At 35.2% G+C, this 12,068-nt stretch overlaps 1 protein-coding gene across 2 annotated transcripts in view; it reads left to right on the top strand.

Annotated features, from left to right (window-relative positions):
- Positions 1-12,068, top strand: part of LOC126811919 (activating signal cointegrator 1 complex subunit 3) — an 86,313-nt gene that overhangs the window by 3,765 nt on the left and 70,480 nt on the right. For both annotated transcript variants that reach the window (XM_056099143.1, XM_056099144.1), the window contains exons 3-11: positions 122-699; positions 1,543-1,663; positions 1,846-1,892; positions 2,067-2,200; positions 2,621-2,768; positions 2,990-3,115; positions 6,024-6,224; positions 8,122-8,262; positions 11,132-11,296. In XM_056099143.1, the coding sequence (XP_055955118.1) occupies positions 122-699; positions 1,543-1,663; positions 1,846-1,892; positions 2,067-2,200; positions 2,621-2,768; positions 2,990-3,115; positions 6,024-6,224; positions 8,122-8,262; positions 11,132-11,296 (1,661 nt within the window). The remainder of the gene's footprint in view (positions 1-121; positions 700-1,542; positions 1,664-1,845; positions 1,893-2,066; positions 2,201-2,620; positions 2,769-2,989; positions 3,116-6,023; positions 6,225-8,121; positions 8,263-11,131; positions 11,297-12,068) is intronic.

The raw sequence follows: 12,068 nt of genomic DNA, 5'->3' as shown, positions 1-12,068 counted from the left end.
AAATGTGCTATTAATTAATATGTATCATCTATTTATTTTGGGATTTCGGCGGGGGACATCAGCATCACTTTTGGCTTGTTTGTAAATCATTTCTTATACATTACCGGTACTACTTTTATAGTTTCAACAGATTCTGATGGAGAGACCATTGAAGCAGCTGCAGCATTTTTATTTGAACTGTTTAAAACAACTGATATTGTTAGTCAAAGAGAAACAGTTAGATTGAGGAATACATTTGGACCGTTTCCAGCAACAGCTGCTACCAAAACATGTGATATTGTAAAAAGAATTTCAGCATGGTTACCTGATGATTTCTTAGAGATCTCAGATAGCAAACGTGGAGATGGGGATGGAGAGGCCGATGATTTTGAATTTGGCAGTGGTATTAAATTCTCAGAATTTTTAGACGATTTTGACCAAGATTTCTCTAGCTCTGAATCTGAAGACGAAAAAGAAGCAAAAGAGTGGGATATAGAATACACTGCTTCAAGTTCAAACACTGGGACAATATGTTACTTAGATAACAATGATCAGGACAGAGGACCCAAGGCCAAGAAAGACATGAAGTGGTTGGAGACAGAAATAAGAAAATATTTTGTTGAAGAAGAGACGTCATTAGGAATGCCAGTTTCACAATTAACATCTACAGTATTTGATGTTCTGTCTTCTACTAGATCAGATAATGAGCTACAAAATGAGGTATGTTGGGTTTTAATTTCACCGTCTTTTAATTTCACATACTAGAGATTTATGGAATTACATGTAGTTGGGTGGTTGGTTGGTCGAGTGGTCTAACACGTACGATTTAGATAGATCATATTGTCTGTCAATGTGGCATGGTTTCGATCCCAATTTTGCAGTAGGATTATCTGCCCAACCTTGTGGGTTTCTCTGGTAGTCTGGTTTCCTTCAACCGCTTAAGACCCCCTATGGGCAAGCAAATTATTGAATTAAAATTGTACTCTATGTTAGTCCAGAAATGACCTAGTTTGTGTACAGTGGATGTTGAGAGAGAGAGGGTTTAACGCCCACAAACTAGGTCATTTTGGGACTAACACATTGTTCAGTTTTTTTTCAATGATTTGCTTGCGTGCAGGGGTCTTTAGCAGTGGGAGGAAACCGAAGGACCCGAAGAAAACACACGAGGTGTTAGACAGGTGACCTTACTCCTTGTCACGTACAATTGAAACCACGCCAGTTAACTCAATGACAGACCTTATGATACAGCATGAACATGCTAACCATTCGGCCATCCAACCCCCCAGAGTGGATGTTAAACCCAATATCACTCTTTTGCCAAGTGCTTACTTACACACATACATGTACACGCATCTTTTTATCAAAAAGTGTCAATATATCTTTCATGTATTTTTAGGGCTACTTTTTTACTCTCATTTTAATATATCTTTTATGTATTTTTAGAGCTACTTTTTTACACTCATTTTCTGAAAATCAATCCCATTTTATTTGCATTAGACCAACATTTTCGCCATGGACAGCGGACCTAAGTGGTGTGTTATTTCTATATATTTGTTTTTTAAGTTATTTGACCTATTGGGATTTGACAGATTTGAGTTAATACAGATGTTATTAGAAAATAGAAAGAAAGTTGTTAAATCTGTTGTAACAGAGGTTACTAAAGCTGTTCTTTCTGCTATGCCAAGTAAGTAATCTGTTTTAACTTTTTAAGCATTATTTTCTTCTTGTAGATTACAGTAATTACCTTTTCTTGTAGATTGCAGTAATTATATTTTCTTGTAGATTACAGTAATTACATTAAGTTATCTCTTTTCTCTTTAAACCATTTTGAGGATATCTTGGAAATTTGTGTATTTTTTATGACAGAACCGAAAGTCGACCGCCCAATATATGGCTGCCAAGTTACTGTTCAGGTAAAAAAAAATCCTTTTTGTAATATATTTTCTCTTTCTACACATCAGTACCATATCAGAGTAACCATGTCTATTAATATTTTAAAACACATAAACATAATAATTAGAAAGTTTTATAATTGACAGAATAATCAGTACTAAGACTGTTATTTATTTTTTGATTATGTGATTAAGTCAGAGGAAGAGAAAAGATTGGTAAAGTTATACAGAAAGGAAGAGAAGAAAGCATCAAGAAAAGGTGGTAAAAAAGGTGATGAGACATCACACGATAAACAAAACTTTGATCCCAGAGAATTAAAATTTCAAAGGTATGTGTAAAATATACAACATTCTGTGCATCCTGTCAATTTTCAGTTTATTTAGCTTGTACGATTGTATTCTGTTTTTATTTTAAATCATCTCAGTTTTACTAATATACAGTACTGATTTTTTCAGTGTGTGGCGTTTAGTTTGCGATCATATGGTAATTACATGTACTATGATTTCAAGAAACAGACATCTTTTGAGATTGAATGGTTTGATAGTCGAAACGGTAGTTTTATGGCTAGGCTTCTAGGCTGACAATAAAAAATAGTGTTTGAATGTCGATAAGTTGGAAGTAACTTTTTATAGTGTGAATTATTAGCTGCAAAATAATTTATTTAGTTACTTCTATGCAGCTCTTATATTTTTATACCTAAATTCTATCGTGTGGGTTATTCATTCTGGCATGTATTTTTCCATTATAGAGAAGCTGCATTGCGTTCTGCTGCAACAGCACCACTATTTAGAGCCGGTAGAATTACTGGTAACTATGCACCAAGAGAAAAATATCCTTTTGTATTTGACACCTATGAAGAGGCTAGACAGTCTTCAGCATTTATTGGTGGAACCAAGGTTTGTCTTGATTCATTCTTCATCAGATTTTTAGAAACTTGTTAATCATCCCAAAACCTCTACATCATTCCACCTGTAGAGGTTTCCTTATTGAAATGCTTTTGTATAAAACCAAATTTCTGTCTAAGACAAAATTGAGTGAGATTTCCATTTATCTGACAAAGGAAGTCAGAAATGACTGATATTTGCATGTTTTGATTATTTCTACTATATTATTGTAGTTATGTTTACCGAGTGGTTTTGATAAAACGGAAAGTAAATTATATGATGAGATTAATATACCCCCTAGTGATCCAGCACCTACTGATATAGGTAATAAACTTGTACCTATAGCATCATTAGATGAGGTAAGTAGAATCTTTCAGTATCTGGTCCAGGAGATACTACGACTCTAGAATTCCTTGCCATTTCTTCAGTTTTTAATTTAAACGACCAAAACTTGCTGACATACCTGAAATTGTCATCCCGTTGCTCTCTTCGTCCAGCCTTAAAGGACAATATTGGTGTCAGTCATTATTACATATGTGATAGAACTGGTTAAATACATTCCAAATATAATTTTAATACAGAGATCATTGCTACGGGAGACGTGTAACAAGTACGTGAAGAAACGGGAAGTGACGCCAAACATGACAAACACGAGTTGTCCTTCTATACAACAGACTGAAGTAACGAGCGGTAAGAGACAAACGATCAAATTTCATTTCACTGATAATTCCGTTGAAGTTGAAAAGTTATTATATGGGACGGTGAGAGGGTATCTCACAATTCAAACATAGAATTGGCTGTCACTAGATAAGGGACACGAGAAAAAGTAGAAAAATCCTGTGCATTCCCCCGTTTTTATTCATTCTGTTCTTAATAAAAACATGGTAATGCACAGACTTTTTCTAATTTGTTCGTTATCTTTTATCTACTGACAGCCAATTCTTTTTTTTGAATTGTCAGATATCCTCTCATCGTCTCATATAACAACTTTTCATCTTCAACGGAATTATCAGTGAAATGAAATTCGATCGTTTGTCTGTTATCGCTCGTTACTTCAGTCAGTTATATAGAAGGACAACTCATGTTTGTCATGTTTGACGTCACTTATTAGATTTCACACTGTGTGTTAAACAATCATGTATTTTGGTCGGATTAATATTATGTTCTGTTTCCACCTGCTTATTTCGCAGTAACTGCTCATTAAGCCACTCAGTTTTTGAGAGCAATGTCTGGAGATGTGACTTTTTTATAAACACTTTATTAGTTTTCTAAAGTACATAGGTTCTGATCAGCTGTAAATAAATATTTAAAATATATTTATCTAAATTGTCTCCCTTTGGCGGTACAGTTTTTAGCGTATAAACTAGAAAATAATTATCCGGTTGACACATAATCAACAGCATAGTATACACAATGGCACTGTTATAATAATTATTGATACAAAATTTATTTCATCGCAATTTAGCTGATATATATAGTCCCCATAAATAAGCAGAGGAAGGCAGGAATCGATTTTCGTATTCCGTTTTCCTGCAAATGTTATTTAACTTCTTTATTATACAATATTTGTATTTTCTTAACATTTATATACACATAGGGTTGATATATAAGATCAGCCCAAAACCCATGAATCATTCTGGATTTTTGTCATTTGCGCGAAATAGGCAATTTTGTGTGTGTCACTTTTCAAAAGAATATAATATTGTTCTGTTTTCATGACATTTGCACCATTTGATGCCTACTGCGACTGTTCATTATTGTAACCTTCTTGTCATTAGAAATGAAGTCATTTTGGCAAAACTTGTACGTTTAACCCTTATTAAACAAAGTTTTATTTCAAATGTACCTGTTTCTTAATATTTGGGGGGTTGGGTGGCTGAATGGTTAGCGTGTGCACGCTGTATCATGAAGTCTGTCATTGAGTCAACTGGCGTGGTTTCGAATCCCCGGTTGTACGTGACAAGGAGTAGGGTTGCCTGTCCAACCTCGTGGGTTTTATCCGGGTCCTCCGGTTTCCTCCCACTGCTAAAGACCCCTACGCGCAAGCAAATTATTGAAATAAAATTAAACCATATGTTAGTCCCGAAATGACCTAGTTTGTGTCGAGTGGACGTTAAACCCCATTTCTCTCTCTCTCTTTCTTTATATTTGATTACATCCATAAAATCCATTTTAAAGGAGGACCCATCCTCAAAAGGGAAAGGGACAAAATTATATAATAAGCAAGACCATCCACAGCCACATATGCCGTGTTCTGCAATGCATAACCTTGATTGAAGAAATGAAATGAAACGATGTAATTGATGTTTAATGACACCCCAGCATTAACTGGGCGATAATGCGCCAGACATAATTATTATATAAAAATCGTTTTTGCTTTTGTTGCAGGCTTCATGAGAAATTAGGTTATGTATGCAATTAGTTTGATCATCGCTCCAGCCTAAATTGAACTTAAACATTTGCAAGGGTTCTCGAGACAAAGTTTTAAGCAAAGGAATTACTATGCCACCCGCGATTACTTTCGCATTATTATTATGGACTAAGCTATTATTGTGTACGCTTATAGCCTCCTTTTAAATGTCAAGATAAAATTTGTATGTAGTTTATATCAATATCAAAACGCTACAGCCCTAGGGTCCAATTAAATATTCAAAGCAGTTGGACAAACAACTGTGGTCTTAAATCCAGTAAAAATGAAAGTTATATTCTACTGGGCCTGGGCCGAAGCAACTTCATTAACATCCAAGTAGGCCGAAAAGACTCAAAGCAAAACCAGCACCCCCGCCCCAAATCGATTATTCCAGATAACTAGGTCAAACATGGCTGATGTTCAGTAGCACGATGTAAACAAACCATGATTTTTCAAGTGAGACAGGTTATATAGCTTGATCTGAAATTGGTTCCCTTGTGTAAGGAAGTAGTGGGGTGGGAATTCCAGGTAGGTCACTAAGTTTTAGCCGTTTTAATTAGAAATTGAAGAAATGGCAAGCAATTTTTGTGTCGTAGTGTCACCTGGAACAGACAGTAAGCTTTCATCATGAGCAATCATGCTCACTGCTGAATGAATCAGACACTAAAAATCGTTTCGCATAGTCAATATATATTTTGAAATTTGCCAAGGTATTTATATCATGTGTTGTAGTTCCCAATTACCAGATAAATTGAAGTTAAAGTTTTATTGTGATAAATATTTAGTTTTTAGGTGGGTGGTAACAATATTTCCCCCACTATCAAATATTTATAGTGTATTGGTTTATTTTTTTATAGATTGGACAATTAGCATTTAAAGGAACTAAGACTCTTAATAGAATCCAGTCTGTTGTATTTGAGTCCGCGTACAACACCAATGAAAACTTGTTAATTTGTGCTCCTACAGGCGCTGGTAAAACTAATGTAGCCATGTTGACGATATTACATGAAATCAATCAACATTTATCACAAGGTGTTATTAAAAAAGATGAATTTAAGGTAATGATATCCCAATTTTTATTTGCCAACATTTTCATATGGACGTATATTGTTGTCGCCCCTGTCTGTACACAATCTGTTTGTGGACACTCTACAGGTCACAATTTTTATCCGATTTTGACAAAACTTAAAAAAAAAGGTCTATCTCCCAAAGATCTTGGTTCCTTTTGATATTGGCATGTATCAAACCATAACTTCATGGATTATGGCCCCTGATTTTACGAAAAATCATGTTTTTAGCTTGTGGACACTCTAGAGGTCACAATTTTCATCAGATTTTGATGAAACTTGAAATACCAGTTTTTAACCAAAAGATCTTGGTTCCTTTTGATATTTGCGCATATTAGATTGTAACTTCCTGAATTATGGCCCCTGATTGTACTAAAAATCATGTTTTTAGCTTGAGATCACTCGAGAGGTCACAATTATTATCCGATTTAAAAAAACATTGGAATGTATTACCGTTACACCGTAATGATGCTTGAGTTCGAATTTTGTGAAAATCGGACCAAAACTGCAAGACAAAATGTAAAAATATGGCCCTTGATTGTACGAAAATCATGTTTTTAGCTAGAGGTCACAATTTTTATCCGAAAAATATCACCGTTACACCCTAATGATGGCTGAGTTCGAATTTTGTACGCAAATAGTGTATATATGATATATCAAGGTGGTGGACCCTCTAGAGGCCACAATTTTCATCTGATTTTGATGAAACTTGAAATACATCTTTATAACCCAAAGATCTTTGTTCCTGTCGATATTCGCGCATATCGGATCGTAACTTCCTGAATTATGGCCCTTGATTGTACGCAAAATCACTTTTTGTTTAGCTTGTTCTCTATCCATCTCTTGCAAAATGTGGGCGTATCCTGCCTGGCTGGTACTTGTTTTCATCAATTATTTGTATTTTATAGATATAATAGATATGTTTTATGCATGTGGGCCAATACACAACAAACCACGGCTTGTATGTGTGTGTGAAAACAATGTCCTGTGTTATAATAATGTGAGATATGCTTCATGTACAACACTAAGGGTGCAGCAATATTTTTGTCCCCCGCCTTTCGAAGAAAGCAGGGGACTATTAAAATGGGTTCATCTGCCTGTCTGTCTGTCTGTCTGTCCTTCACACTCTTTGGGACACAATAACTAATTGAGCTAGAATGTTCAAACTTGGTGTGGGTGTTTATTAGATCAATGCCTTAATGGAGTTCGATGATAAACATTGTCTGCTTACGGTAAACAGAGACAAGCAATCTGATTGGTTGATGCTTTGGGGCACGATAACTTTAGGGTTAATTAAGTGAGAGTGATGAAACTCCAAGTATAGATTCACTATATCATTACCTTGACTAAGTTCGATGAGAATTTTCTGCTTAGGCTAAGGAGCGATAAGCAATTTGATTGGTCAAGACTTTGGAACATAACAACTCTGCTTTTAATAAGGTAGAATGTTTCAACTTGATGTAGATGTTCATTAGGTGAATGTCTTGACTGAGTTCAATGATTAACATTTCGAGCTAAAGCTAAGCCGAGCTAAGAAATTTCATTGGTCGATGCTTTGGGACAAGATAACTTTGATTCTATCTGATAGAGAGTGATGAAACTTAGCGTATAGTTGATAATCAGTTTGAATACTTAATACTTTTGAAAAAAATAAATGTGTCATTTATTTATTTTGGGATTTTGGCTGTGGACATCAGCCTCATTGTTGGCTTGTTTGTATAATATACATACACCGTGGAACATAAGGATGAAGTCATTAGTCTTAGAAATTTATATTTTCATTCCTATGGATGGTATCAGTTTCCATAAAATTACAGAATACAACAATATTTGATTGTTACACTTCACATCACTATGATAAAATGGTTCATATTTTATATTTATGTAGGTTGTATATATTGCACCAATGAAAGCTTTAGCAGCAGAAATGGTTAGGAATTTTGGAGGGAGATTAGCACCACTTGGTATAAGTGTACGAGAATTGACTGGTGATATGTCACTTACTAAACAAGAAATACTTAAAACTCAGGTAATTTATCTTTTCACTTGACAATATTTCATTTATTTATAAAACAGATGATAGCTTGTCTGCGATAATTTATATATATATAATCACAGAATTAAATATTGAGACAGATCTAGTGATTGAAAATATTTCTCATTTGTTTTCGCATTATTAATCTATTCCATTGTACATGGTAAATTTTGAACATATATTCTAAAATGAAAAATGAAAAAAGTAACCCTATGGAGTACTTAAATTGGAGCCGTATGTATGTGAAACAAAAACAGTGATGTGATTTCAAAATTTTTCTTGTCGGACATTTTACCGAAATAAAGGGACATAACTCTTATCATTATTTAAGCAGATGGATTCATACCCAAATTAAAAATCACGTGTCAGCAAAATGTGAAACAACAACAGTGATGGGATTTCAAAATTTTTCTTGTCGGACATTTTACCGAAATAAAGGGACATAACTCTTATCCTTATTTAAGCAGATGGATTCATACCCAAATTAAAAATGATGTGTCAACAAGATATTCAAATCCAGTATGTAATAAAAATAGGTGAACCTCGCTATTTTTCATATTTAATTCCCATACGGTATTCATATTTGTCAGTAACATTCCTGCAAAATTGCGCATTTTAGTAATACATTGAATGAAAGCTTGCCGATCCTGCTTCAACATCAAATTCCAAACAGTAATATTCCTTCAATACGTGTCTTTGTTTATACGGTAGCAAATGAATGCAGAACTTCTGAAATAAGAATAGCTTGTGATGTCAGAACATCGTTTTCTTCTTTATAAAATGTCAACAAAATGTTAAAATCCGCGCATAATAAAAATAGGAACACTCGCTATTTTTATACGCCCACATTTTCATGTGGACGTATATTGTCGTCGCCCCCGTCCGTCGGTCCGTCCGTCCACAATTGTTTGTGAACAGTCTACAGGTCACAATTTTTGTCCTCTTTCAATGAAACTTGAAATATAGGTTTATCACCCTAAGATCTTGGTTCCTTTCGATATTGGCATGTATTGGACTGTAACTTCATGGATTATGGCCCCTGATTGTACGAAAAATAACGTTTTTACCTTGTGAACACTGTATAGGCCACAATTTTTATCCGATTTGGTTCTAACTTGAAATGTATGCTTATAACCCAAAGATCTCGGTTCCTATCGATATTCGAGCATATCGGAATGTATCTTCCTGAATTATGGCCCCTGATTGTACGAAAAATCGCATTTTTAGCTTGTGAACTCTATAGAGGTCATAATTTTTATCCGATTTAAAAAATCATATTATTAAATCACCGTTACACCCTAAGGACGACTGAGTTTGAATTTCGTGAAAATCAGCCCAAAACTGACAGACAAAATGGCCGCCCCTCGTTCTCAAATAGCGTAAAAATATGGTTTATCAAGGTTGTGGACCCTATAGAGGTCACAATTTTTATCCAATTTTGTTGAAACTTGAAACATATGTTTATAACCCAAAGATCTCGTTTCCTTTCCATATTCGCGTATATTGGACCGTAACTTCCTGAATTGTGGCCCCTGATTTTACGAAAAATCGCGTTTTTAGCTTGTGGGCCCTATAGAGGTCATAATTTTTATCCGATTTAAAAAATCGTATTATTATATCACTGTTACACCCTAAGGATGGCTGAGTTCGAATTTCGTGAAAATCGGCCCAAAACTGACAGACAAAATGGCCGCCCCTTGTTCTCAAATAGCGTAAAAATATGGTATATATAGGTCACAATTTTTATCCGATTTTGTTGAAACTTGAAATGTAAGTTTATAACCCAAAGATCTCGGTTCCTTTCGATATTTGCGCATATCGAATTGTAATTTTCTGAATTATGGCCCTTGATTGTAGGAAAAATCACTTCCTTTTTAGCTTGTTCTCTATCCATCTCTCGAAAATGTGGGCGTATCCTGCCTGGCAGCCGCTGGTTCATGTTTAATTCCTGTATGGTATTTAAATCTATGTCAGTGATATACCTACAAAATTACATGTTTTCGTAATAGGATAGAATGAAAGCTTGCCGATCTGTACCTGATTCAAGCGTAGCCAGTAATATTTCTCCAAAATTACATGTCTTGGTTTATACGGCAGCAAATGATAATACTTGTGGTGATGTCAAAACACCATTTTCTTCTTCGTAAATCAGTATTTTAAAATTACATTGATAGTTAAATCACTTGTAAAAATTCATAGCTAACTTCAGCGTATGGCGTACGTGACTCATAGCAGATAGCTTCAAAAGCACTGTCTTATATGGTAAGCGATTTTCGTGCGTCAATTTAAATTGCGTGAAAGTGCCACTGTGGATGAGAATTTCTATATGGAGTCTTAAAGGACGTAAAAGATATCGCAGACAAAATGACTGTCCGACAATGGAGAAACCTTGAGGTAAACACTTAGATTAAAATTATAATCACTCTTATTGGATTGATGAATAGTCCGACAAAGGGGAAGCAATGACTTCTGTTTCAGATTAGATTGATAAATTGTCCGATAAAGGATTAAGTCAGTCAATCATGGCAGATTAAGTATTTAACCAAGGTAGGTGTATAGACGGTATAACACGATAAATACGTTGATCACTTAATTACCTTATCAATCCAGCCTATTATCAGCGATAATCGGGTTGAGTGGTAGTTATACACACAGTACACTATATTAAATTTGGAATTTTGAATATTATTCACCATATCTTGATTTCCTATTGGGCATATTCCTGGATGGACAATTTCGGACGTTTGGAAAATAGCATCGGACATGTCCAGAATATACGGGCGAAATGCCATCACTGAACAACAATGTTCATGGGTTTTTTTTGTTTTTGTATGAAATAAGGTATAGTGTATATTTATTATAGATGTTGGTAACTACCCCAGAAAAATGGGATGTTGTAACTAGAAAGAGTACAGGTGATGTAGCGTTATCACAGCTTGTACGACTGTTGATTATAGATGAGGTACATCTATTACATGATGATAGAGGTCCTGTTATAGAAACACTAGTAGCTAGAACAATCAGACAGGTAATTAGTTTATAAATATATTTCAAGAATTTTATAAAATAGTAAAATCACATCTTCAAAATTATTTTGTTGGGAGAGTTGATAAAGAAAGTGAAATGAAATGAAAAGGGGTTTAATGTCCTACTGTTCTACTCCGGACTGCAGTGTGCTATGAGGGAAATTTTGCCCGGACAGCCGCACTACAGCCTACTCTTATATTAAATTCCAACTGTCAAAGGATCTTTTACATGCACGCCAAAGTGTACACGGGACCTCGGTTTTTCGTCCCATCCGAACGGCTAGACAGCTGTCCTTGTCAGGCCCTCTGTTCTGCATCACCTACAAGGGGGAATCACGCCGGAAAATCTGGATGAACTTTTTCAGCCAATGCAGAGATCGAACACCCGACCTCCAGGTTAGCGAGCCAGCGTCTTAACCACTTGGCCACCGTGACTCCCCAGGTTGATAATGACTTCATAGAATAGATCCTCAGTAAGGTTCTTCAGATATATGAAGACACTAAACATTGTTTAGAATTCCTTTATAGATTCAGATAGAGAGTTTGCCATTCTTGCAATAATTATTCAAAAATAGATAATAAAAAATGAAGAGTTCAATACGAACGAAACTAGTCACTAAAAATTGGGACAACTGGACGAATCGCCCATACTTATCTACTGTATTATCAATCTCGCCATCCATCCAGTTATGGCTAATTTCGTGACCCCATCGGGCAGTCGTGATTCCCTTTTCACCTCGGAATCCATTACGACCTTAATGGAAGAAGCTCCAT

The sequence above is a fragment of the Patella vulgata genome, chromosome 2, assembly GCF_932274485.2.
Source record: "Patella vulgata chromosome 2, xgPatVulg1.2, whole genome shotgun sequence".
NCBI lineage: Eukaryota > Metazoa > Mollusca > Gastropoda > Patellidae > Patella > Patella vulgata.
Note: the sequence above shows the minus strand (reverse complement) of the source record. Positions and strands in the feature narration are given on the sequence as shown.